Source organism: Urocampus carinirostris, chromosome 4 (genome assembly GCF_059441175.1).
Source record: "Urocampus carinirostris isolate Australia breed hairy pipefish chromosome 4, RoL_Ucar_1.0, whole genome shotgun sequence".
Lineage (NCBI taxonomy): Eukaryota > Metazoa > Chordata > Actinopteri > Syngnathiformes > Syngnathidae > Urocampus > Urocampus carinirostris.
Genome location: NC_142352.1, coordinates 47,999,313 through 48,024,654, shown reverse-complemented (window position 1 = coordinate 48,024,654; position 25,342 = coordinate 47,999,313). Strand labels below are relative to the sequence as shown.

Here is a 25,342-nt window from a genome sequence, read left to right as displayed (position 1 = left end):
AGGCTATCTATTTCCACTTCTGTGAAAAACTGCCCTTGTTTTATTATCCCTTTCACCCTGCATGTGCCCATAATGTCATAAAATTTGCTACTGAAGGGAAAAATGGAATCAAAGGCTCTTTTAGACAATACCAACCAAAGTCAGCATGAACCTCTTAGTTGTTTACTCTGACAACAATCGATAAATCGCATTATAAGGCATTTCTGTGTTTGGTGTATTCACAATTCTGATTAGATGTCAGAATCATCGAGCTCCGATTGATAAATAAAGGAGTTGAGGACATGCACACCAATGCACAATTGGGACAAGATTCTTGCTTCTACCACGGCGCATGTCATTTCTTATTTTTCCTTCTGTCAATTAGAACTGACTATTAGCACACACAAGCAAGCCGAGAGACAGCTACTCCATTTCTGTCAAAACAAAATATATTTCCCAAATGCAGATTCCCATTTCAAAACTGTGTCAACAAACAAAAAAAGGATCGACTGCCAAAGGAGTTTTATGATGTTACGATTTATTTATTCTAAAAGGATAAACAAGGACAAGGACAAATAGATAAGCAATGCCATGGACATATTTTACAAAACAAATCTAGTTTTTGGGGCTTTTAAAATCCCTATTATTCACTAAAATTGCAATAAATTCAGTGTACTGCTATAATCAATTGTTTTGGAGAAATCGAGCAATAAAGTCAAGCTTAATCAAATCACAGAGACTGTGTCTTTTTTGGAGACAAAATTATAGTGCCACACTTGGACTCATCTTCTTTCAAATGACTTAAGACTGGATTCTGGACCTGCGCTTTGATAATTTTGAGACAATGGAAGCTCCCAGATAACCCAGCCATAAATATTTTGAAAACGCTAATGATGGTTAAATTTCTTGTGAAAAAATGCTTGGGAGTGTGAACCGCTAGAATGGGACTAATAAGCTTTGGGAGGACTTTGGGAACGTTTTATCTACAACCACAATCTGCAACGCCCCATAGCGCATAACACCACACTTCTTGGTAAGTGTACTGTTTATTTATTTTTATTTTATTCTACATGATCAACTATTCCTTTGCCAGTAAGTCTTTAGTTTTGCTTGGGGTGGGATTTTTACTTTATTTTTGTATGGAAAACTGTTAAAAACTCAATAAAAATTGTGAATTATGAAAAAAATGTCAAGCTAGTTTGAAGGGGGGTCACCAACATGGTGCCCTCTAGGGACAGCTAAGGTTCCTGCGGGGCCTTGTAATTTTCTAGTAAAAAAAAAATTGGGGGTTATAGATTTTTTTTTAACCCTACTTCCAATAACAATTGTTTGAAGTGTCCTTAAAAAGTTAAATTACTTCTCCATTAAAAATGTGTTACACAATGACCAACATAATTCAAATAGCCCTTATGCTTTATTTTCTATTGCGCCCATCTTATATCATCTTACTTGTATGACACCCCATTAGGTTCGGAGCAGACCACATTAGGTTTAAGGTTCTATTTGTCAGTGGAGCATAAAAATGATAAAAGCAAGAAAAAGCCTGCTTCTAGTAGAGTCTAAATACCAACCCAAACTCCAAATGAAAATAATAAGACTTCATTCGAGTGCGTATAAGAAACACATGTACTTGGACGCATATCATGAACAGGCTGCATTCATAACTTGAAGCCAGGAGATGGCGATAGAAAGTAACAAACTTTTCAAATCCCGCACCCCAACTTTTACCTGGTAATGACAGTAACAACATAGTTATAATATGATAGGTTGTTAGTTCAGAAATACATATCAAACTGGGTGCCCTTTTTTGCCAATTTGTAACAAAAAGTAGCCCCTGGCTTAAAAAGGTGAGAACCATCGGACTTAGACCGTACCTAGATGTCAAACATCTGGAAGATAACTGGAAAATAATATAATAATAATACTCAGATACCAAAGCTTTTTCTTTAGATATTTGAAAATACTATGACAGAATTAGTTCAAAAGAAATACTACCAAAATACAACAAAGATTTTTTACAAAAACAGATACAGATACAGATGTATTACAAAAATACTGTTATGGAAGTACTACAAAATACTACAACAGATATATTACGAAAGAAATACGACTACAGCAATACAAAAATTCTAAAGTTGTACTAAATAAATACTACAATGGGAAAATTACAAAAATACTATTACAGAAACATTATGAAAAAAAATACAAAAAACTTCAATGAAAATTCTACCAAAATAATATTGCAGAAATGCTACAAAAATACAAAAATACTTCAGAAAAAATATAAAGATCTGACTGTAGACATAGTAAAAATATAAAATAAAGTACAATTGCGCTGATACTACAAAACTAAATATCATATTTAGTGCTTAAAAAGGGTCCCGAATTATAATTTTGCTTTAATTCTGAGCGTTTCAAAACCAATTTGATGAAACAACTCTGTTCAGAAATAAATATTACATGTAGATGTCTGCATGTACATTTGTAATAAATAAAAAATGGTAAAATCTTTCTCCAGGATTAGCCCCCTGGCCAAATTTTTTAACCCAATTCCAAATAGTTGCCCACACCTGGCTTAGAATGACAGAATATTTCTCTCTAATGCATTAAGGTAAAACTTGCCTAAACTACAACTTAGGTTTCCCACCATTTCATGGTGGAGGTAACAACAACAAAAAAGGTAAAAATTGGTCATGAGTAAAAGCACAACATGAATGCACAAATAAAAGAAGTGTGGTTCATTTCTGAGACATGACATTCTATTAGTCCTTGCTCGTTTATTGTGAAGTGCAAAAAACACCCAGATAGGCATTTTAGGAGCTGGCCATAAACAGGGGATCCTTTCAGTATTGTATTCACTGTGTTTGCAAGTGTGAGCGCACGGTGGCTTTGTAAAACCATCTGCAGCCCGCTGGCTCTGTTATGTAAACTACAATACCAATGTTCCAGGTTGAATATACACGAGGAATAAAGGCCTCCGCACAATAATTTTATCTGATGGAGAAGCAGCTCATTTGCATAATAATTAGATTAATGAACTTAACGGCAACTATTGCCAAGAATGTCGACTGGCGGGCTTTCAAAGCTAGTTTGAAGGACCATTTTACAAATACAGTTAATCCCTTGTGTATGTGGGGTTGCGTTGCAAAAAATCCAGCGATAGTAATAACACGTAGTATAATAAACATTTTTGACTGTAACAAAACAACAACTATAGATGTACAAATAAAACCACATCACACAAAACTGCAGTAAAATGAAAAACCTTTATTGTCAACAATAGTATAAGAAAATTGAGGGGTTCTCCTTTCAGTGTAAGAAAGCAATAAAGAGAGCGGCTGGGTAGCTGCACACTAGTATCGGGTATCCTCCAATTGTGCCAGGTCTCCGGGATAATTAAACGACAAAAGTAACACATGGAGCGGTCTCCCATGAGTTGTAGCTCCAGGTCATCCGTTTTATGGGTAATGGATCTGCCATTGGTGAGATACAGGACCCTCGCAGAAGTGGCTTGTGAGAGTTGTGTCTTTTGTCTCACAGGAGTGGGCCGGACTTACAGCTCCCAAAGACGCCTAAGAATCTTCCTGGACCGGATAACAATCCACGGAGCACTCACTGGCGATCAGTGGGTTTTTTTGCGCTCTTCTGACTTTCTTCAGATTTTGATTTTATTGATGAATTTCTTTTTAATGTAACAACCTGCTAAAATACTAGCTTTCTCCGTCCTTTGCAGTTTAAGGTGGATACATTGACTTGAGCGCCCGCCCAGCTCTTAGAATCACAGCAAACACCACACAGTCATGCCCATCCAACACATACAGAGCCATGAAAAAGTAATTGCCCCTTCCTGAATTCTGTTTTTTGCCTATTTATCACACCGAAAGGTTTTAGATTATCAAACCAATTTTGATATCCCACCAAGACAACCCAAGGAAATTAAAAATGTAGATTTGAAATCTTGATACCATTAAATAAAATAATTCAATTATGCAAAACCAAGCATTTTGCAAAAAAGTCTTTCATGTTGGCGCTTACCGTTATTATTACGTCTGATGATTTCACAATACTTTACATACCAAAACATTCAATATAAGATCATGTCAGCACAATTTGAAAGCCTCATCATCATCAGATGCCAAGTCGCAGCTGTGCAAAATATTCTGTTGTTGAAATGTTCTTTTTTTTTTAAAGTGTGATATTCTTGTCGCCATCTTTGGACCTATAGTGCTGCTAAAACTAGCCCCTCCGCGACTTCTGTGTTTTTTTTGCATATTTATCAATCACAAAGGTTTTCAGACCATCAAACCAATTTTAATGTCACACAGGGAAACCAAGTGAGATACAAAAGGCAGTTGTAAAATGCTGATTCCAATAATCAAGGCACACACAATTTAAAGCCTACCTGGCCGGTGTGAAAAAAGTAATTGTCTCCTCTAGTTAAATGACAAAGTAACAGTGACGAACCACAGTTTTGAGAAAACGGAGTTCAATTCCACAGGCCACGCCCAAAATTCATTGCCACCACCTGTGTTGAATCAATAAATTACGTAAATTGAATATGTTAGACAAAGTGAAGTAGGCTACATAATCTTAAGAACACAGTTGACATGCTATGATCCTAAAAAATCCAGATGAAATTAGATAAAAGGTGATTTAAATCTATCAGTGTGGAAAAGGTCACAAAGCTATTTCCAAGACTGTATGGGTCCAGCAAACCAATGTCAGAACCATTATCAATTAATGGAGAACAATGGGAACAGTGGCAAACCTTCCAAGGAGTGGTTGACTAAGTAATGTTACTACAAGAGTGTAACGATATATAAAAAAAAATAATTTTTGGGAAGGTGTGCAGCCCGTTACATCTGGTGTAAAAACGGCACAGTATTTGACTAAAAGACTATTTACCAACAGTACAGCATGTTGGTTGCAGTGTGATGGTCTCCGGCTGCTTTACTGCCTAAGGACCAAGATAACTTGCTGTGGTTCAAGGAAAAATGAATTTTGGTGTTTACTAGAATATCCTGAAGGAGAACATTCAGCCACCAGTTCATGCCCTTTAACTCAAGTGATCATGCAGCAGGACAAAGATCCGACCTCTGGCTCCAAAAAACAAAACGAAGGTCCTGGAGTCAAAGTCTCAGTGTGATATTAAAATTGGTTTGATGATTTGAAACTTTTGTGAGTGATAATATGCACAAAATACAGCAATACAGCGAGGGATTACAGTATAGAGAAATCGGTAGGAATGTAAAGGCCATTCTTCAACAGCGTTTTCAATTGATATTTAAAGGTTAAAGATACCCAAGGTTAAATTTGGACTTTTTTTGCGATGGTATTTAAACATGTCTGGAACGATTTCATTTTGCTCGAGGGACATAAAAATAATCAAGAGGCAGTAAGTACAAATCGTACCAGGGCAATGTACTTGAGTTTGACTGCCGGTTTAGCGGGAGGTCGTAGACTCAAGGATAAAGTACATGTTTTTTTTAAATACCAGCACAGTAATAAACGGGAAAAGCTACACACAATAGCACCTCACCTTCACAGATTGGGCTCATCGTGATAGTGAAGCTCCTCATACAATATGTTGTAGTCCTTCACTCTTATTTATTCAATTTATTAACCCTGTTTTTAAACCCTTTTAGAGGCAGGGCACACTTTTTCATTGAAAAATCTCAAAGCAATGTGCTCAACGTCTGTTGAAAATGGTTCCTGGCACCAGTTTATGTTTTTTTTCGTACAATGTAAGCAGGGGGAATTTTAGGTTCAGAGCGTTTAGGGGTGCCGAGACCCCAGATCAGGGGTCAGCAACTTACGGCCTGCAGGCCTTATGTAATAATTATGTAATAATTTCAGAGTAACCTGTTTTGGTATAGCATGCACTTGTCTGTCCTTTTGGGCACAACCCGTAAGGGTGATGACACTTCATAAGACAATGCCGAACAAACTAATGGCAGCTGCAATGCAACCCGGGAAAGAGAAGGACAACATTTACAACTCTTTCACAATGTCTAAAAATTCATGGTTGCGGAGGTTTGATAGCTGTGGATTCCACTTTTGGGAAACACCTCGACATACCCTTAGAAAAATGTGAAAAACACTATGTTTAGTTTTACAGATTGTGATCAAATTTGACCTAGGACCAGGTAAATCTTCACGCCAGGTGTTTCCCAACTGAGATGCCCATGCTACACTCTTCTGCAGGCATGTGATTGCAAAAGAAATTCAGGCAAGAATAAAAACCTTCTATTCTGTGTGTTCCAACTTAGATTACTCAATATTAGTCGCACTTGCACCGATGAATTCAGTTGGGGACAAAACCTTTAGAGTCATTCAAAATAGACCAAAACAGTCCATATTCTCCAAATGGTTTGAGAACAGTATTTAATTTACTTCAGGTACGTCTTGGATTGGGATTTTAGGCAAATTTTATAGTATTGTTAAGTGGTTAAAAAAATGAGAAAAAGCGATGGAAATATTTAACGATGAGTTTCGGGGTACAGAAGGGATGGAAAAATGAACAGCGCATCACCCATGTAATCCCTCTTCCCTTGGCAAAACCACGGTTGCTAAGCAACACAAAATATAAGTAGGCAGGGGACCATCCTGGGTAAAGGCCCATTTTTAATGGACAACACACACACGTACCGACACACATGCGGTGGCTGTGATTGAGCTACTGTGACCATCTGACATCTCAAAGCTGGCCAGATGAACTGGCTGCGCTACCTGCAGCGTGCATGAGTGAGTGTGCAACACAACCGACAACATGCAACAGAGGGCCAATTTCCATTCTATTCATCCCAGTCTTCAAACTTGGGATTACAGTAGATCCTGCCTTTCCCAAACAATCTGCACAATCTGTCCAATATGAGTTTTCAACTTTTCTCTTCGAATCCAAACAGGAAAAACACACCCTCGCTACTGAGCACTTCAAAGGGCTGTCAGCATAACGTTGAGATCGGGACGAGACGAATTTCTGCAAGTGAGTGGGTTAAGGATACGTAGGGTTGTTTTTGTTTGCCGTGATTTGGCACCCAAGCTGCATTTGAATTTGATGCTAATATTTTGTGCCTGATGTGAAATAGAGCGCTACTAAAATTAGGAGTTATATTAGAGCTGAAGCTATTTAGTTATGCATTCTACACAAGGGGCTCTGAGTGTACATGTGTGCGTGTATGTGTGGATATACCTGGGATACAGCCCAACTCCAATCTCTTGAAGTTCCCCGTCACTTATGGTGAAGCAATTACACGTCACCTGAAGGACAAAAACAGGGAGGGAAATAAACAAGATAAACAGAAGAAACTGCTTCAAAGAAAAACACCTTTTATGATCTGCTTTGATTATTTTAAGACAGATGTACGCACTTCTCAAAATCTTAACATTTATTGGACTTGACTTGTCAAGAGGAATAAATCTCACCTCTAGTAAAATGGCACGTGCAGATAAACAACATTCATGGTGGCATTTGTTAATTCAAAAAAATATTTTCAATCTAAAAAAAAAAAAAAAAATCAACAATCTACCTTCGAAGTAGTATTGGAACGAGAAGTAATAACTGGCTTGAAAAAATCCTACCCGACCTGGGCTGCAAGTATTAAAACATGACCCAAACCCGACTAGTTAACTTGACTGGCAGGAAAGTGCCAAGAGCAAACCTGAAATTTCATATTTTTGTCGGGACGCCACCGGACCAATTAACTTGATTTTACAGGGCTGAGCCTGAATGAAGTTAAATTAAATGATCTGCATTTACATGCCCAGAGAGTTCGGAAACGCCATTGATGTTATTGTTTACATCCCACCGCCGCTGATGCGGAAGTAGCGTGTGACGTCATCCACTCCGTGGTGGCAAAGCTACAAACACAACACCCGGAGGCTGCAATGTTAATCTCTGGGGACTTCAACCACGTGACTATTGATAAGACATTGCCCTCTTTCGTCCAGTATGTGGACTGCAAGACCAGGGGAAATAGGACTATTGACCTTCTGTATGCAAACATCAAAAATGCATACAGTGCAAAACCACTGCCTGCCCTTGGAAAAGGAGACCACAACCTCATTCTGCTTAAACCACAGTACAAACCAAAAGTGAGGAGGCTACCAACAACCACACGCTCTTTTAGAAAATGGTCCACCGAGGCAGAGCAGGCTCTGAGAGACTGCTTTGGACGTACGGACTGGGATGTCCTGCTAGGGTCCAGCAGTGGGGACATTGAGGAGATGGCAAACTGCACGACTGACTACATTAACTTCTGCATGGACAATGTTGTTCCTATAAAGACTGTACGCTGCTATGCCAACAACAAGACCTGGATCACGAGCGACATCAAGTGCCTTCTGAACCAAAAGAAGAGGGCCTTTAAAAATGGTGATCAGCAGGAGCTAAAACGAGTACAGAAGGAGCTCAGAGTCCAGCTCCGGAAAGGGAAGGAGCAGTACAGGAGGAAGTTGGAGAAAAATCTGCAGAACAACAACATGAAGGAGGTGTGGGAAGGGATGAAAACAATTACTGGCTGCAGCACCAAGCAGGGTGAGGCTGTGGATGTAGATGTGGGGCGAGTCAACCAGTTGAACAACTTTTTCAACAGGATTGACCACTCCACCTCATCCTCACCCCTGAGTACTGCAGCTGTCCTTCCCCCTCCCCCTCTGGACACTAGCATGGAAGACATCCCCCCACTAAAAATAACTGCAGCCCAGGTGTGTGGAGAGCTGAGAAGGCTGCGAACCAGCAAGGCAGCTGGTCCAGATGGAGTATCCCCCCGACTGCTGAAAGCCTGTGCGTCTGAGCTGGGAGACCCTCTACAGCGCATCTTCAACCTGAGCCTTGAACAAGGGAGGGTCCCTAAGCTGTGGAAAACATTGTGCATCATCCCAGTCCCAAAGAAATCAAGACCTGAGGAACTCAACGACTTCAGGCCGGTTGCCCTGACGTCACATGTGATGAAAACCATGGAGCGGTTGCTGCTGCACCACCTGAGGCTACAGGTCCGTCACGCCATCGACCCTCTGCAATTTGCTTACCAGGAGAAGGTGGGAGTGGAGGATGCTATAGTATACATGTTACACCGATCCCTCTCTCACCTGGATAGGGCTAAGGGGGCTGTGAGGATTACATTTTTGGACTTCTCCAGTTCCTTCAATACCATACAGCCTCTGCTACTGAGTAGGAAACTGACGGGAGTTAGCTCACACCTTGTAGAATGGATTACTGACTACCTGACAGGCAGGCCCCAGTATGTGAAACAGGGGGGCTGTACATCGGACACGGTGGTTAGCAGCACAGGATCTCCGCAGGGGACCGTGCTCTCTCCGTTCCTATTCACTCTGTATACATCGGACTTTAAGTACAACTCTGAGTCCTGCCATGTGCAAAAGTTTGCCGACGACACTGCGATCATGGGATGTATCAGAAATGGGAAGGAGGAGGAGTACAGGAAATTGATTCCGGACTTTGTCCGATGGAGCGACGCAAACCACCTGCACCTGAACACCACCAAGACCAGGGAGATGGTGGTGGACTTCAGGAGAACTAAAACTCACCGGGTTCCTGTAACCATCAAAGGAGAATTTTTTTATTATTGTATTGTTCTCAGGTCAGGGATGCTGCTGGAAATGTGAAATTCCCTTCGGGGATGAATAAAGTATCTATCTATCTATCTATTTATATAGCGCTTTTCAAGTCAAGACTTCCCAAAGCGCTTTACAGTGTGCTTCACATTTCCCAATAGTGGCCATGCAGCCATTTAAGGGGGTATTAGGGGTTCAGTGTCTTACCCAAGGACATTTTGACATGTAACACGGAGGAGCCGGGATTCGAACTGCGATCTCTTGATCCCAAGACGAGCGCTCTACCTCCTGAGCCACTACCACCCCTGAAGAAAAACCCAATTTCATATTTTATTTGTGAGTACTCGGGATGTAAACACTTTTCTTTTATGAACAGCTTATGGAATGTCTTTGCTTATCAAATCACAAGCAGAATGGTCCGGCGTTGCCGGGCACTCTCCTTGAGCGAAGTACCGTATTTTCCGCACTATAAGGCGCACCTAAAAGCCTTTATTTTTTTCAAAAGATGACCATGCGCCTTATAATACAATGCGCCTTATTTATGGATCAACATTAAGTTTTCCAACTAACTTGCAGCCGCCGACTCGATTTTCCCCCGAACGCCAAGTAGTACGCGGTGGATGGTGGGATTTATTTACCGGCGTTTCATTGGCTAACCAATGTGTCAATCATCAGTTGAATCGATCACTATTGGCTAAAGTTATTCGGAGGTCAAGAGGCGGATCCTTCTTATCATTTACAGACTGCCATTGGCTCAAACGGCAAACAAAGCCTGCAATTGGCCGAAAAAGATGTGTCAATCATCAGTTGAATCGATCACTATTGGCTAAAGTTATTCGGAGGTCAAAAGGCGGATCCTTTTTATCATTTACAGACTGCCATTGGCTCAAACGGCAAACAAAGCCTGCAATTGGCCGAAAAAGATGTGTCAATCATCAGTTGAATCGATCACTATTGGCTAAAGTTATTCGGAGGTCAAGAGGCGGATCCTTTTTATAATGTACAGGCTGCCATTGGCTTAAACAGCGAAACAAAGCCTGCAATTGGCCGAAAAAGATGAATGCGTATAGCATGTGGCCGATGGCATAGAGAAAGCATTTTTTTCTATTCTGTATTTGTAAATATTGTATTCTCCTGGATTTACTACCCTAACGGATATAAGAGGACATTGCCTGCACATTATTATGAACACAATGACTTCGGTGAGCTATTCCCGGTTTTATATTGTCTTGTTTCAGACTGAACTCAATGTTTCTGTGATAAGCGGTGCAGATAATGGATGGAATGGAGTGTCTATTTTTAAATTAAACTCAATTCCAAGTGTTTATTGTCATATGCACAGTAAAGTTGCGAGCGAAAAAGAAAATAGATACGAAGGAATGGTTATCATTTCTTGAATCCCAAGACTTTAACCTTCCGAATGATGGAACGATGCATTTGAGTGACATCTTACGGACACCGCATTCGCACGTGTTCTCGACACGTATTTGCGTCTTTGCAAGCTTTCGGAATGTTAAGGGGGTAATAAGTTGGACTGAACTATCTGACTGTTTTGTCCACGTTCCCATTGTAGCGCCGTATAATCCGGTGCGTCTTATATATGTCAAAAATAGGACCAAAAACTATTTTTTCGGGGTGCGCCCTATGACCCGGTGCGCCTTATAGTGCGGAAAATACGGTAGTTGAGGTTGTTACTGAGCCGAGCCAAAAGTGCCGCTTCCTGAGAAAGAGCCAGAATTCTAATCACTAATCGCTCGTACAAAAAGGACCCAGCGTAACTAACTGAACAACTCGAACGACCTGCTTGCGATTCGTATCACTTTTTGGACCAGCAACAGCTTGCAGAAGTATGGCTTCCCCCTCCACTAAAAAATAAGCGCAGCATGGAGCAAATGGCTAACAAAACAAACAGATGCCTTGTTTTTGCCTACAATTAACCACACATAACCAGTGGGTTGAAAAACTATTTGGCCCCCTTGAACTTTGTGACCTTATGCCACATTTCAGACTTCAAACATCAAGATATAAAACTGTAATTTCTTCTGAAGAATCAACAATACTGTAAGTGGGACACAATCATGAAGTGGAACACACTATTGGATATTTTAAACTTTTTTAACAAATAAAAAACGAAAAAGTGGGTGTGCAAAATTATTCTGCCCCATTCGGTTAATACTTTGTAGTGCCATCTTTTGATGCGATTACAGCAGCAAATCACTCTGGTTATGTCTCTATCAGTTTTGCTCATGGAGAAACTGATATTTTTGCCCATTCCTCCTTGCAAAACAGCTCGAGCTCAGTGAGGTTGAATGGAAAGCATTTGTAAACAGCAGTTTTCAGTTCTTTCCACAGATTCTCAATTGGATTGAGGTCTGGACTTTGACTTGGCCATTCTAACACCTTGATGTTTTTTGGTGAACCATTCCATTGTAGCTTTTGCTGTTTCTTGTTGGAAGACAAATCCCCGTCCCAGTCTCAGGTCTTCTTCCAGAATGGCTCAATCCATCTTCCCATCAATTTTGACCATCATCCCTGTCCCTGCTAAAAAAAAGCAGGCCAAAACCATGGTGCTGCCACCACCATGTGACTGTAGGGATGGTGTGTTGAGGGTGATGAGCTGTGCTGCTTTTACGCCAAACATGTCTTGGATTGTTGCCAAAAAGTTTGATTTTGGTCTCATCTGACCAGAGCTCCTTCTTCCACATGTTTGATGTGTCTCCCAGGTGGCTTGTGGCAAACTTCAAACAACACTTTTTATGGATATCTTTAAGAAATGGCTTCCTTCTTCCCACTCTTCCATAAAGGCCAGATTTGTGCAGTATACGACTGATTTTTATCTTATGGACAGATTCTCCCACCTGAGCTGTAGACCTCTGCAGTTCATCCAGAGTGATCATGGGCCTCTTGGCTGCCTCTCTGATCAGTTTCTCCTTGTATGAGCTGAAAGTTTAGGGGGACGGCCTAGTCTTGGTAGATTTGCAGTGGTTCTTCATGATGCTCTCTGTGCTTTAAACAGACCTCTGAGACCATCACAGTGCAGGTGCATTTATACAGAGACTTGAATACACACACGTGGAATCCATTCATCTTCATTAGTCATTTAGATCAACATTGAATCATTCAGAGATCCTCACTGAACATAGTTTGCTGCACTGAAAGTAAAGGGGCTGAAAAATTTTGCACACCCACCTTTTCATTTTCTATTTGTTAAAAAAGTTTAAAATATCCAATAAAGTGTGTCCCACTTCATGATTGTGTCCAACTTATTGTTGATGCTTCACAAGAAATTAGTTTTATATCTTGATGTTTGAAGTCTGAAATGTGGCAAAAGGTCACAAAGTTCAAGTTTCGCAAGCCACTGTACGTGCACCAGCTCGGTCCGATGGCCAATTGTAACAAATACGTTTCAGCAAACCACAGCTACCAAGTAGAATGCCCGGGAATGACAGGATACGTTTATCACTTTTGTTGTTGTTTATTGGGGTTGCCTAGACACGTAAACTAGCTAAAAACACTCCCAGAGGCTTAAGGTACAATTTTCTTGTCCAGAAATCGGGGCCTTTAAGTCACCTACGAATACACACATACACACACCAATCGGGACTTATAGACAGGTTTAGATATATAGCATGTATGCAATGCAACATAACGTCTTGTATCTATTGTTATTATATATTATAATTGTTTCTTAATGAGGTAAATGGTCTGCATTTATATAGCACTTTTAGAGTCACTCGAGACAAAGCAGTTTACAATGTTTTTCACACTTACCCACTCACATATACACACTCACACACCAATAAAGGAAACAGTTAAGTCGGGGCATTAGGGGTTTAGTGTCTTGCCTAAAGACACTTCGACATTTAACTCAGAGGAGCCAGGAATCGAACCTGCGACCTCTCAGTCCCAAGAATATAATCAATTAAAAATCAGGTTTTGCTTAATTTACTTTTATTAACCGTACTGAAAAATCTTTTGATAATATAGCAATGCAGACAAAAGCTACAAATATAGTAAAAAAGTAAAATCTGCTTAAAAGAAATATAAATGTACATTTACTCATGGATTTATTCTTGTTTTCAGTGCATGAATATTTTGATAAGCAAGGAACCAAAAACATTTAGAAAACCAGACAGTTGACATTTCTTGTTACGCCAGAAAACTTTTGTTCCGTTACACTCGTCGGTCCCTCCAACCTCTTGCCTTTTCATCCTAAACTTACACGATGATAATAAAGAACCATCAGAATAGCAGATCCTTGAAGGCATTTTGCTTTCAATCAATCTTAACTCAATAAATTGAAATTCTTTATAATGAATAAAAGGATACCCGAGAAAACAATACAAAAAAATACACCTTTACTGCAGCCAGTTTTCATTGCATTTTACTGTGCCTGATGGAATTTGTGCTTCTGTACACACAACTCTATTATACAGTCTCTCCACTATCACAGCTTTTGTGTTTGGAAGGCTTTTTCTTCCAAAGGAGGCTTTAAATCTTAGCGCCTGAACCAGCTCATTGCGTCGCCTATCCTTTGTGATGTCGGCCACACATAATGTACTTTATGTGCTCTTGATGTTGGGTGAAGAGATGATGGATGAAGGAGGAACAAGGACGGACGAGTAACTGAGCGGAGGGTGGGGCGAGCAGCTCGTGGTTTCAAAATGCGTGTCTGGGGCTTTAACAACTAACTACTTTGAAAATGTCACACACTGAGGGCGGAAGAAAACACAAAATGTCACATTTCCTTTCGCTTTTTATGCATTTTTAACCTTAATTTAGCAGTTTCTTGTAAAGTAAGCTACTTTTAGTTATTGTGCGTTTCTCAGACTCCTATGTTACAAATTAACTTAATATGAAAATAGCTTTTTTTAACCTGTTTTTTAATTTTTTAATACACAAGTAATTATTCACACACGCACACGCACACACACACGCACACACACACACATACACACACACACACACACACACACACGGCGCATGCGTGACTTTTCAATAAATGCAGCTACTGAAACCGGAAGTGGTCAGAGAGATCTGGTCAGATGAACGGGCCACGTTGCTCCGGCTGGCGAATCGTTCTCCTACAACACTAGCCTTTTTAAACTTCAATTCCTGCCTCTGCCTGAATTCTTTGGTCAGCCATGGGTTTATATCTTTATAGACTCGACATTTTTGGTGCCGAAAGCCGGGGAGAGTGTTTTTTTTCTGGGCAGATGGTCGCGGATTGAAGATGCACACGCGGCCCGATTGGAGAAAAAACAAAATGGCTGCGCCTCCATGTTAAGGGAGACGGACCTTCTCATCTGACCCCGGTCGTCGGCCCAGACCAACACCTCTCACCGAAACAGGTTGACCTCGGCATTCAGGTATAGTGCATTTATTGATCTAAAATTAGAATAATAATATTAAGAGAAGCCATTTAAAGTAAAACAACATTAACGAGTGGGACAGTGAGTGGGACAGGGCGCGCCACAGAAAAAAAAAATTCCTAGGTATATATTACCCGTTCACCCAAGAAAGTACGAATTAAAGGTACTTTTAATTTTTGAACTATGCTAGTAGTTTAAACGGGATCTGGTGTCCGGGTTGAGGAAATTAAAAGTTATGTAAGTATGGAGTAACTTGCACCAAGAGAAAGAGAGTCCGCTCACTGGCCCAAAATACACATTTTTGAAACAGTTAAGTTCCGCGGGAGGGTAGACTCCCCTAATTTAAAGAAATTAGATAAGTTGCGGTTGATGGTGGACGCATCAGGTTAGCACTGCTCGTTCTATGCGTTTATACTGTCATTGGCGTCGGTTTTAAGAGTATTGTTAATTATTAATTTTACAATTCTAACCATTTTAACATAGTTAGAAGTAAAGCAGCCGAGTCCTGCCATGGCCGGGCATTATACCGGCGGGCGGAGACGTAACTGCGTGAGATTCTTGCTCAAAGATGTTGTGGCAATTTCGGAGGGAATGTCAAGGACGGATTTTATTAACAAGTTTGTTGAAAAGATTCTGAAGTTTAAAAAGGAGGAGTTACATGCTGTCATAAAAATGACTTCTGGCAAAGGCTTTGATGTGAGTTTAGAAACGGCAGCTCTTTATCAAGAGTTTTGGAATCGCTTTGAGGGAGTGAGGTCCCAGTTTTCAGGATTTACAGTGGAGAAGCTGACTGATAATGCTAACAAGATTGTCGTTGTTAGAATGTTTAGTGAAATAATCAGTGCTGATGACGTCTGTTATTGGTTGAGTAGATACTGCTCAGTAAAAGGCCAGGCTATGAAGGTGAGGTGTGAGAAAGGCTATTGGACTGGTGCCTGGAGGGTACCAGTCCAACTACGGCAAGATCCTCAGGGCTTTCAGGGACTGAAACAAATCCCGTCGACTATATTCCTGGGGGAAAACCGTGGCTTTATCCACTATCAAGGGCAACCGAAACTCTGTCGCAAATGTGGTGAGCATGGGCATCTGGCTGAGGTATGTGATCGAATTTTTTGTGGAAAGTGCAGAACAATTGGACATTCCTTTGAGGAATGTATCAATAGCAGAAAATGCAATCTCTGTGGAGAAACGAATCACCTCTTTAGAAACTGCCCGAATTCGTTTGCTAACAAATTGAAAGCTAGGAAGGCAGTTAACAAAGACAACAAAGACAATGAAATGATGTCAGACAACATAGATAATGAAATGAATAAATGTCACAAAGACAATGAAGTGAATAAAGATAACAAAGACAATGAAATTAATAAAGTCATGGAAATACAAAATGAAAATGAACAAGAAATTAATGAAGTTATAGAAATACCCAATGAAGATGAACAGGAAATGAATAAAGTTATGGAAATACCCAATGAAATTGATCAAGAAATGCACAAAGAAATTGGACAAGACAAACAAATTGAAAAAACAGATGTACCTACCAAAACCCCTGGAGCAGAGACCAGAGAATCAAAATTGAAACAGGAAGAACCTGGAAATTCTAATTCGATTTCTCATAAAATACCTGAATTTGGACATGACAAACGAATAGAAAAAGCAACTGCCACTCCGAAAACACATATTAATCAGGAAGGGCCTGGAAGAGAGTTCAAATTAGCAAATTTGTTTGCTACGCCATTGCCGGGATTTGGAGAAGACAAACAAATCGAAAAGGCGAATGACTCTCCAAAAACCCATACGGGCACTGGAAAGAGGAGTAAAAGTAAGACAAAATTGGGAGTGGTGAAAAAAACAGAAACAAAGATAAGAGATTTAGAAGAAAGCCGATTGCCAGTGAATAAGCCCACAAGGGAACTGTATGAAGTTGAGACGGAGGAAGTCGGGGAGGGAAAAAATCTGACCCTTTGTGGGCAAGGAAGTAAGAGACCCCTTGATAGGTCCTCTGGCTCACCCCCTAACCCAGAAAAAAGGGGAAGACCTGGAACCACAGACAGAGAGTCAGAGGGTCCCAGAGTTTTCCCCGGTGAGTCTCAAAATGAGGTACTACTCTTAAGTGATGTGTCTGACACAGGTGACACTCTCGATGATCTCGATGATCACCAAAGAATGGACTCAGATCCCCCGGTTTTGTCTAACTAGTTTAAATACTTTAACAACAATTATGAACATTACATTCTCTACTATCAATGTGAGAAGTGTGAGATCAAAGGTTAAGGCTCACAGTGTTTTATCGTTCTTAAAAACTATCAGAACAGATGTGTTTTTACTACAGGAATGCTGCATCCCCTTTCTGAAAAATGATAAACAGTGGGAAGAGATTTGGCCATATCCGTCATTATGGAGTGGCTCAAATGAAAACCGTAACGATGGGGTAGCCATTTTAATAAACAACCCTCAACTCATCATAAAGGGGAGTACTGTGATGAAAGACGGACGCGCAATCTTAGCAAGACTTTCTTATATAGGCTTCACCTGGTTCAGTAGTGACAATGCCAGAGCCTCTCGAATAGACTACATATTTACGAGGGGTTTAGCACAGAGTGATGCAAGATTAATTCCAGTTTTTTTTTCGGATCACTTGCTACTGTCCTGCTCTTTCTCATTTCCTTCAGGTATGACTGTTGGGAAGGGTTTGTGGAAGTTAAACTGCTCCCTGCTGGAGGATGAGGCTCTAGCCGCACAATACAGGGAGCTGTACAAAGACTGGCAGACCCTTCAAGACTCGTATGATTCACGAGCACAATGGTGGGAAATGACAAAGAAACGAACACAGACCTTTTTTAAAAATGCAGGGAAAAACAAGAAACTTAAAGAGATGAAACGCATGTCGGGACTACAAAGAAGACTTCAACGCTATTTCATCCTAACAGAAAAGGGGATGGACTTTAATGATGAAATCAAAGAGACCAAACAAGAACTAAACGCTTTGGCGGAAATAAAGAGCAAAGGCATCATAATAAGAAGCAGAGAAAGAGAAATAAAAGAAGGGGAAAAATGTACACGCTACTTTTTAAAAAAAAATATGGGCAAAAATGAGGGGATTTTTAAACTTCAAAACGAAAACGGGCAAATAACAAAGGAAAGTAGTAAAATAACCAGATTGGTCGAAGACTACTACAAAAAATTATTTGAAAAGAAAGAAACATATGAGAATGAAATGGGGCATGTATTAGATCATACTTCAAGATCAGTGCGTCAAGACCCCTTTTTAACATCGGACTTTACCCAAGACCAACTGAATGATTGCATAAAGACTATGAAAAAAGGCAAATCACCCGGGGAGGACGGACTCAACCTCGAATTTTACCGGACTTTTTGGGATATTTTAGCACCAGATCTGTTAACTGTTTTTAACGAATTTTCCAGTCGAGACAATATGCCAGACAGTTTCAGAATAGGGATAGTTACTCTATTGCACAAAAAAGGAGACAAAATTGACTTAAAAAACTGGCGACCCATAACGCTTTTAAACGTGGACTGTAAAATTTTCAGCAAGCTTCTAGCAACACGAATGTCTGTTGTCTTGGGAGACTTGGTAAATCCAGACCAAACCTGTGCCATTGTGGGAAGGAAGATCAGCGACAGTCTCATGCTGATCCGTGACACCATTTGTTATGCAAGAGACAGAAACATGCGACTAGCGGTCCTAAACCTAGACTTTGAAAAAGCCTTTGATCGAGTCTCGCACCAATACCTCTTCAGGGTATTGCAAAAATGTGGTTTTCCCCAAAAATACATCAAGTGGGTAGGACTGCTATACCGAGACATCTACAGCAAATTCATGATTAACGGGAATTTATCGGAAGCAATCGAGATCAACTGCGGTGTACGTCAAGGTTGCCCTATGTCTCCCCTTCTCTATGTTCTTTGCATTGAACCTTTGGCACAAATGTTAAGAAAAGATAGATTTGTCGAAGGCATCAATATCCCAGGAAGTGGGGGACAAATTACCAAGTGTGTTTTGTACATGGATGATTTTAATATTTTGTGTACTGACCGCGCATCTGTTGAAAGAGCCCTTGACTTGACTGACCTGTTTGGGAGGGCGTCTGGGTCAAGGCTAAATAGAGAAAAATCACAAGTGAAGTTTTATGGAATGTGGAAAGAGACAGAAAAGGCAGGACTCCCGCTGACGGTGATAAAGACAGACCAGAAAATCCTAGGGATAAAATTCAATGCGGATGGAGGAGGCGAGACCAACTGGGATGACGTGACAAGGAAAGTTAAGCAAAAACTTGTTTTTTGGTCACTAAGAAAACTGACAATAGAGGGGAAGGTCCTAATCATCAAAGCGATCATCCTCCCAATGCTTTTGTCAATCAGTTTAATTTTTATGCCTAAAAGAAACGTGCTGTTACAACTGGACCGAGCCATCTTTCGCTTTGTCTGGGGCTCAAAGTGGGAAAGGATAAAAAGAGATACAATGAAAAAGAAAAAGGAAAAAGGGGGGAAAGGAGTGCCTGACCTCCAGCTTTTCCTGGGAAGCAAATATGTCTCTCTCCACTTCCAAAACGCTGTGGGCCCACCCAACAACCCGAAAAGTCAAGCAATGACCCGTTTTTGGATGGGCTCATATTTGCGGAAGCTAAAGCTTGTACCAGACAATCGTTTGATTCCAGTTTCGTTTAACTTACCACCAACACATCTCTTTATTCGGGATTTTTTGAAGAAGTTTGATTTGGAAACACAAGAATGTCACACTTTACAAAACCACAGGGCCCTTATTGCTATTGTGCAAGAGCTACAGTAAGCCCTGTGCGGGGGCTTGCGTTTGGCGAATCCACAACGGTTTGGAGCAACGTCAATCATCCTGCCCTCCCAAACAGACTACGAGACTTGTCATGGATGGTGGCTCATGAAGTTCTCCCAGTCAGAGCTGTAATGCACCACCGAGGAATGTCAGCGACTTCGACGTGCCCTCGACCTGGCTGTGGCGCCCAGGAGTCGGTGAGGCACCTTTTTTGTGAGTGCAGCGCTGCCCAGGTCTTGTGGACAATGGCCGAACAACTAGGAAAGTTCCCGGACTTGCCAGCAGGAGAGGTCCCTGATGCACAGTACGTGCTTTACGGGGTGAGTCGGTCGAGGAGGCCTCGGAACGACTTTGCCAGGGACTGGCTCACTCTCGCCGCCATCAAGGACGCCATCTGGACCTCCAGAAACCTGCTGGTATGGAGGTGCAGGCAGATACCCCCGTGGCTGTGCTCCAAATGGCTGCAGATACCATACAATCTGCGAGCGGCGGGCCTAGGACGCAGCCATAAAGAAGACTCGTCTGCACCCACCCGGAGGGGGGAGCCGGAGCTACACTGTGGGAGTCCCGGCAGCAACGGCCTGGGTTGTGGAACCCAGAAGGGAGAGGACCCACGCAGAAGGGAAAGGACCCACACAGAGGACTGGAAGAATGCTGCTTGGGAGGGTGGGATGGCAGAGCTATGCCCTTGCACAATAGTATTGCCTTTTACACGCTGGTTAACTACTGTTAAAAGAAAATAACTCTGAAATTGTTTAATTGATGTTGAAAATGTCAGGAAAAAATGTTAAAACGTCATATCGTCACGTCATATTGTCAAATATAAAAAAAATGTGAATATGCTTGATGGCTGTGTTTTGCTGCTGTTGGTGTCGGTGGATTTGTTCAGACCGAGGACAATCGACTTTGGCCTGGACGGATCTATTGACACTAACAAAAATGTTATATAATGAAATTGTGAATATGTTTGATTTTCGAGAAGGTTTGTTCAAACCTCACTTTGTGTTTGCTGTTAAAATCGTAATATTGGAATATAATATTGTGAATGTGCTTAATTGCTGTTGAGATTGTCATGATTGTTTTCTGTTTTTAGTGTCAATAAATTTGTTCAAACCAAAAAAAAAAAAAGATAAGTTCTACAAGGGAGGGCGGAGTCCTCTGAAACAGTTAAGTTCCGCGGACGGCGGAGTCCCCTGTTGAAATAGTGTACGAATAAAAAACGATTAAAATAAAGCACGTAACTTCAGTGGAGAGAAAGTTAAGTCAGTGTGCACGTTTCAATTTAAACACAGAGTTAAAAGAAATTATAGGGAAACCTAAATCACTAAATTTTGTTAAAATTAATTAGAAGTTTGTTTGTCTGGGTCCCGTGTATGTCTTATTCGTTGGCATGTGAATTGTCCATGTCGACTTTCCTATAAATCTTTTTCCTCCATCTGTGTGTGTTTTGTGTCGCGCATGCGCTTAGAAAAAACGGCTCAAACAAAGTACTCCTGAGAGGTGCAAAACATTTTTAAAAATAGCGGGGATTGTTTAAAAAAGTGATGTTTTAAGAGGAATTGATAGAACATATCATAAGGAGTTGAAAAAATTGACTTTTTGAGAAATTGGTGTTCAACGCGGACTGTGCGCAAAATAGGGAACGCGGGCTACAGATGGCCCCGGACATTTTTGTTGGGGTTCGAATTTTTTTTTATTGAAATTCGATAAATTAAAGAGTGAGAAGTTTAGGAAAAATATGAGTGAGTGATTTTAGATGCGTTAAATCAAGATAATGCCATAATAATACCGAGAAAGATAAAATATTCCTGTTGTTAGTTTAAAATTGGAAAATTAAGGACTGGGAAGACTAGGAAAAATCTATTTGAGTGAATTGAAATAGATTTATTTTAGGTAAAGAAATTTTTATAGAAAAATATTATAAATCGCGAATACTTTCTTTTCAAAAAAAAATATGGAATGAAAATGAGTAAGATAACTTGTTGCATTAAATAGGTGAAGCTAAAATAGTAGATTTAATTGGTTTGAAGGAAAATTAAAATTAAGTGAGATGATTATACGTCATTTTCGCATTAAATTGATGAGCTAAAGAGCCCGTATGAGAGGGCGCGTAAGGAAGGAATTTTATGAAGAAAATGGATTGTTGGCAAAGAAGGTAGAACGAGAGGGGAAAGTAAAGTAAAAATTAATGAAAAGAGAGGCAAATAGGATACAAGAAAAAAAGAGAGAGAGAGAAATTTACAGGGGAAACATTTAAAAAGATAATTTGTTGAAAATTAAGTGACACTAACCGTAATACCATAGATGTTAAATATTATCTGTTAAATATTAGATCGCTTGCTCCTAAAGCTTTACTTGTTGATAATATTATTCGTGATTACAAACTTAACTTGATTGGTCTATGTAAAACTTGGTTGAGACCGGATGAGTTTTTACCGTTAAATATAATAATATAAGGACTGGCACAGTTTCTGAGCTCTCTGATCTTCTTTCAGGAGCAGTTGCGTCCTTTCCTTCATACAAAGGCTCTATCGACTCACTCATGAGTTTAATGCTACCCTGGCTAGTGTCCTGGATTCAGTAGCGCCCATACGGCTTAAATTACACTAAAAGACGCACGCCTTGGTTTACTGATGAAACTAGATCCCTTAAACAAGAATGCAGGAAATCTGAAAGAAAATGGCACGCTACCAAGCTAGAGGTTTTCCATCAAACCTGGTGTGACAGCTTGTTAAAGTATAAAGCGGCCCTTGCCTCTGCAAAATCAGCCTACCTTTCGAAGGTGATTGCGTCACAAAAGAACAACCCCAAAATCCTTTTCGACACTGTAGCATCGCTTACTAGGCAACAGATTATCCAAGATAGTTCTACCCATTCAGCCCATGACTTTGTGGTCTTCTTTAATAAGAAGATTCAATGCATACAGGAAGAAATTTCTAAAGACAGTATTAATACAACACATACTAAAGGGCTGAAATCTATAGATGCAGGACATGGTGGCTGTCCAGGGAATTTGTCCCGATTTAGTGAACTGTCACTCGATAATCTTAAACAGGTGGTGAATACGGCCAAACCGACGACTTGCCTGTTCGACCTGCTTCCAGGTTCGCTTATTAAAGGTCTTTTTGGGGTCCTTGGACCTTCAGTTCTAAATATTATAAACATATCACTCTCCTCAGGTGTAGTTGCAGCGGCTTTTAAGTCCGCTGTTATTAAACCTACACTGAAACGACCCAACCCTCGATCCAGAAAGCTTATGTAATTATAGACCTGTGTCAAACCTACCGTTTCTTTCTAAAGTACTTGAAAAAGTAGTGGCACAGCAGCTGAACGTTCATTTCGAATCAATGCAATCAGGATTCAGGGCTAACCACTCTACTGAGACAGCTCTGATTAAAGTAACCAATGATCTCCTACTGGCAATGGACTCTGGCGCTTCATCACTTTTGCTGCTGCTGGACCTTAGTGCTGCTTTTGACACTGTGGACCATAATATCCTACTAGAACGGTTGGAAAAATGGATTGGTCTCTCAGGAACCGTCCTCTCATGGTTCAGATCCTACCTCTCAGATAGGACTCACTGTGTTAAATATGGCGAAATGACATCTGAGCCCTTTAGTGTTACCTGTGGTGTTCCGCAGGGTTCAGTGCTTGGCCCCCTTCTTTTCAGCATTTACATGCTTCCATTAGGTGATATTATTCGCAAGTATAATATCAGTTACCACTGCTACGCAGATGACACTCAACTATATCTTCCGTTGGAGGAATCTGCCACACTAAATTGTGGAAATTTCGAGGCCTGCCTCACGGAGATAAAAGAGTGGATGTCACTCAATTTCTTGCGTCTTAACTCTGAAAAGACCGAAATGTTAGTTATTGGACCATCTAAATGCCGTGACTTATTCTCAAAAACTGCTGTGAACATTGACAAATGTCACATCACACAGAGTGACTCAGTTAAAAATTTAGGTGTCATATTTGACCCCGATCTGTCCTTTCAAACACATGTAAAGAAAATTACTAGAACCGCTTTCTTCCATCTTCAAAACATTGCTAAAATTCGTCCTATACTGTCTCAGTCGGATGCGGAGATCATAATTCACGTGTTTGTTACCTCCCGTCTCGATTACTGTAATGCACTACTCTCCGGTCTCCCGAAGTCCAGAATCAAGAGTCTTCAGCTGGTAACAAATGCTGCAGCGAGGCTTTTAACTAGGACAAAAAAGTCAGATCACAGCAAGCCGATTTTGGCTAACCTGCATTGGCTCCCTGTTAGCCTAAGTTGTGATATCAAGGATCTTTTAATATTATACAAAATCATACATGGACTTGCTCCCTCATATTTTTCAGATCTGATTTCCCCCTATGTTCCGGTCTGAAGCCTTCGTTCTGAGAGCGCCGGTCTTTTGGTGATCCCTAAGCCAAGAAGTGTTCCGCTGGTTCGAGAGCGTTCTCCATCCGGGCACCGGTGCTGTGGAATGCTCTCCCCCCTGAGATCCGATCTGCAACCTCAGTGGAAATGTTTAAATCTAAGCTTAAAACACACTTCTACTCTATAGCATATGAATAACCTATACTTTTTGTGGACAATATCTCTGTATTATTTGTGATTGCAACATCCTTGGCGGTCTCGTAATCCTGAAAGAGGGATTGCTACATGTGCGGTCCTTTCTCAGGGTTTCTTAATTTTCCTCATGTTGAGGTTTTTGAGTTTTTCCTTGCCCTCATGTTGGTTCCAGATCAGGGGATGATGTAATAATAGTCTGAAAAATAGTCTGTGTAATAACCTGTGCAGCCATTTGAGACTCTGTGTGATTTAGGGCTATACAAATAAAAATGACTTGACTTGACTACCATGGAAATACTTCAAAATTAAGTCTACAGTAACACTACTTCACGAGCACTACTTATAAGTCCTAGAGGTGGAGCCAGATAACAATGAGATGCGGCCCCTCCTGTCTCATTTGGACTCCACATGGTGACCCCCATGGCCAGACCAAGGAGGTACATAAAAAGAAAAACAAGATGTAGGAGGTAAGAAAGTCGATATCAATTTTGAAGATAATCAATATATTAACAGAATCACAGAAGATAGGAGAACCAGGAAATGGAACGAAGAGAAAAGTAACAATAATACAGGTAAGTAAATAACAATGATGACAAAATTAAATGAGTATGACAATGACTAAGGGTGTTAATAGGTGAAAAACAAAAAAAAATGTTTAATCTGTTTGTATTCAGCCAGTATGAACCATAAACATGATACATATATATACATATATATACATATATATATATATATATATATATATATATATATATATATATATATATAAGAAATCATTTGACACCCGAACTTTCAAAAATGATAATATGATAGATGTAAAATAATAGAGTAATAGAGATATTGTAGTGTATAATACAAAGTACCGTATTTTCCGCACTATAAGGTGCACCGTGTTATAAGGCGCACCTTCAATGAATTATATATTTTAAAACATTTTCCATACATAAGGCGCACCCCACTATAAGGCGCTATAAGTGCATGCTGGTTTAAGATCAGGTAATTGTGCAATTTTGTAATTGTAATCCTGTGCAGTCCTTCGAG

At 40.4% G+C, this 25,342-nt stretch overlaps 1 protein-coding gene across 1 annotated transcript in view; it reads right to left on the bottom strand.

Moving 5' to 3' along the window:
* Positions 1-25,342, bottom strand: part of smyd3 (SET and MYND domain containing 3) — a 166,549-nt gene that overhangs the window by 16,972 nt on the left and 124,235 nt on the right. The window contains exon 6 of the mRNA XM_088334760.1: positions 7,172-7,239. Within this exon, the coding sequence (XP_088190886.1) occupies positions 7,172-7,239 (68 nt within the window). The remainder of the gene's footprint in view (positions 1-7,171; positions 7,240-25,342) is intronic.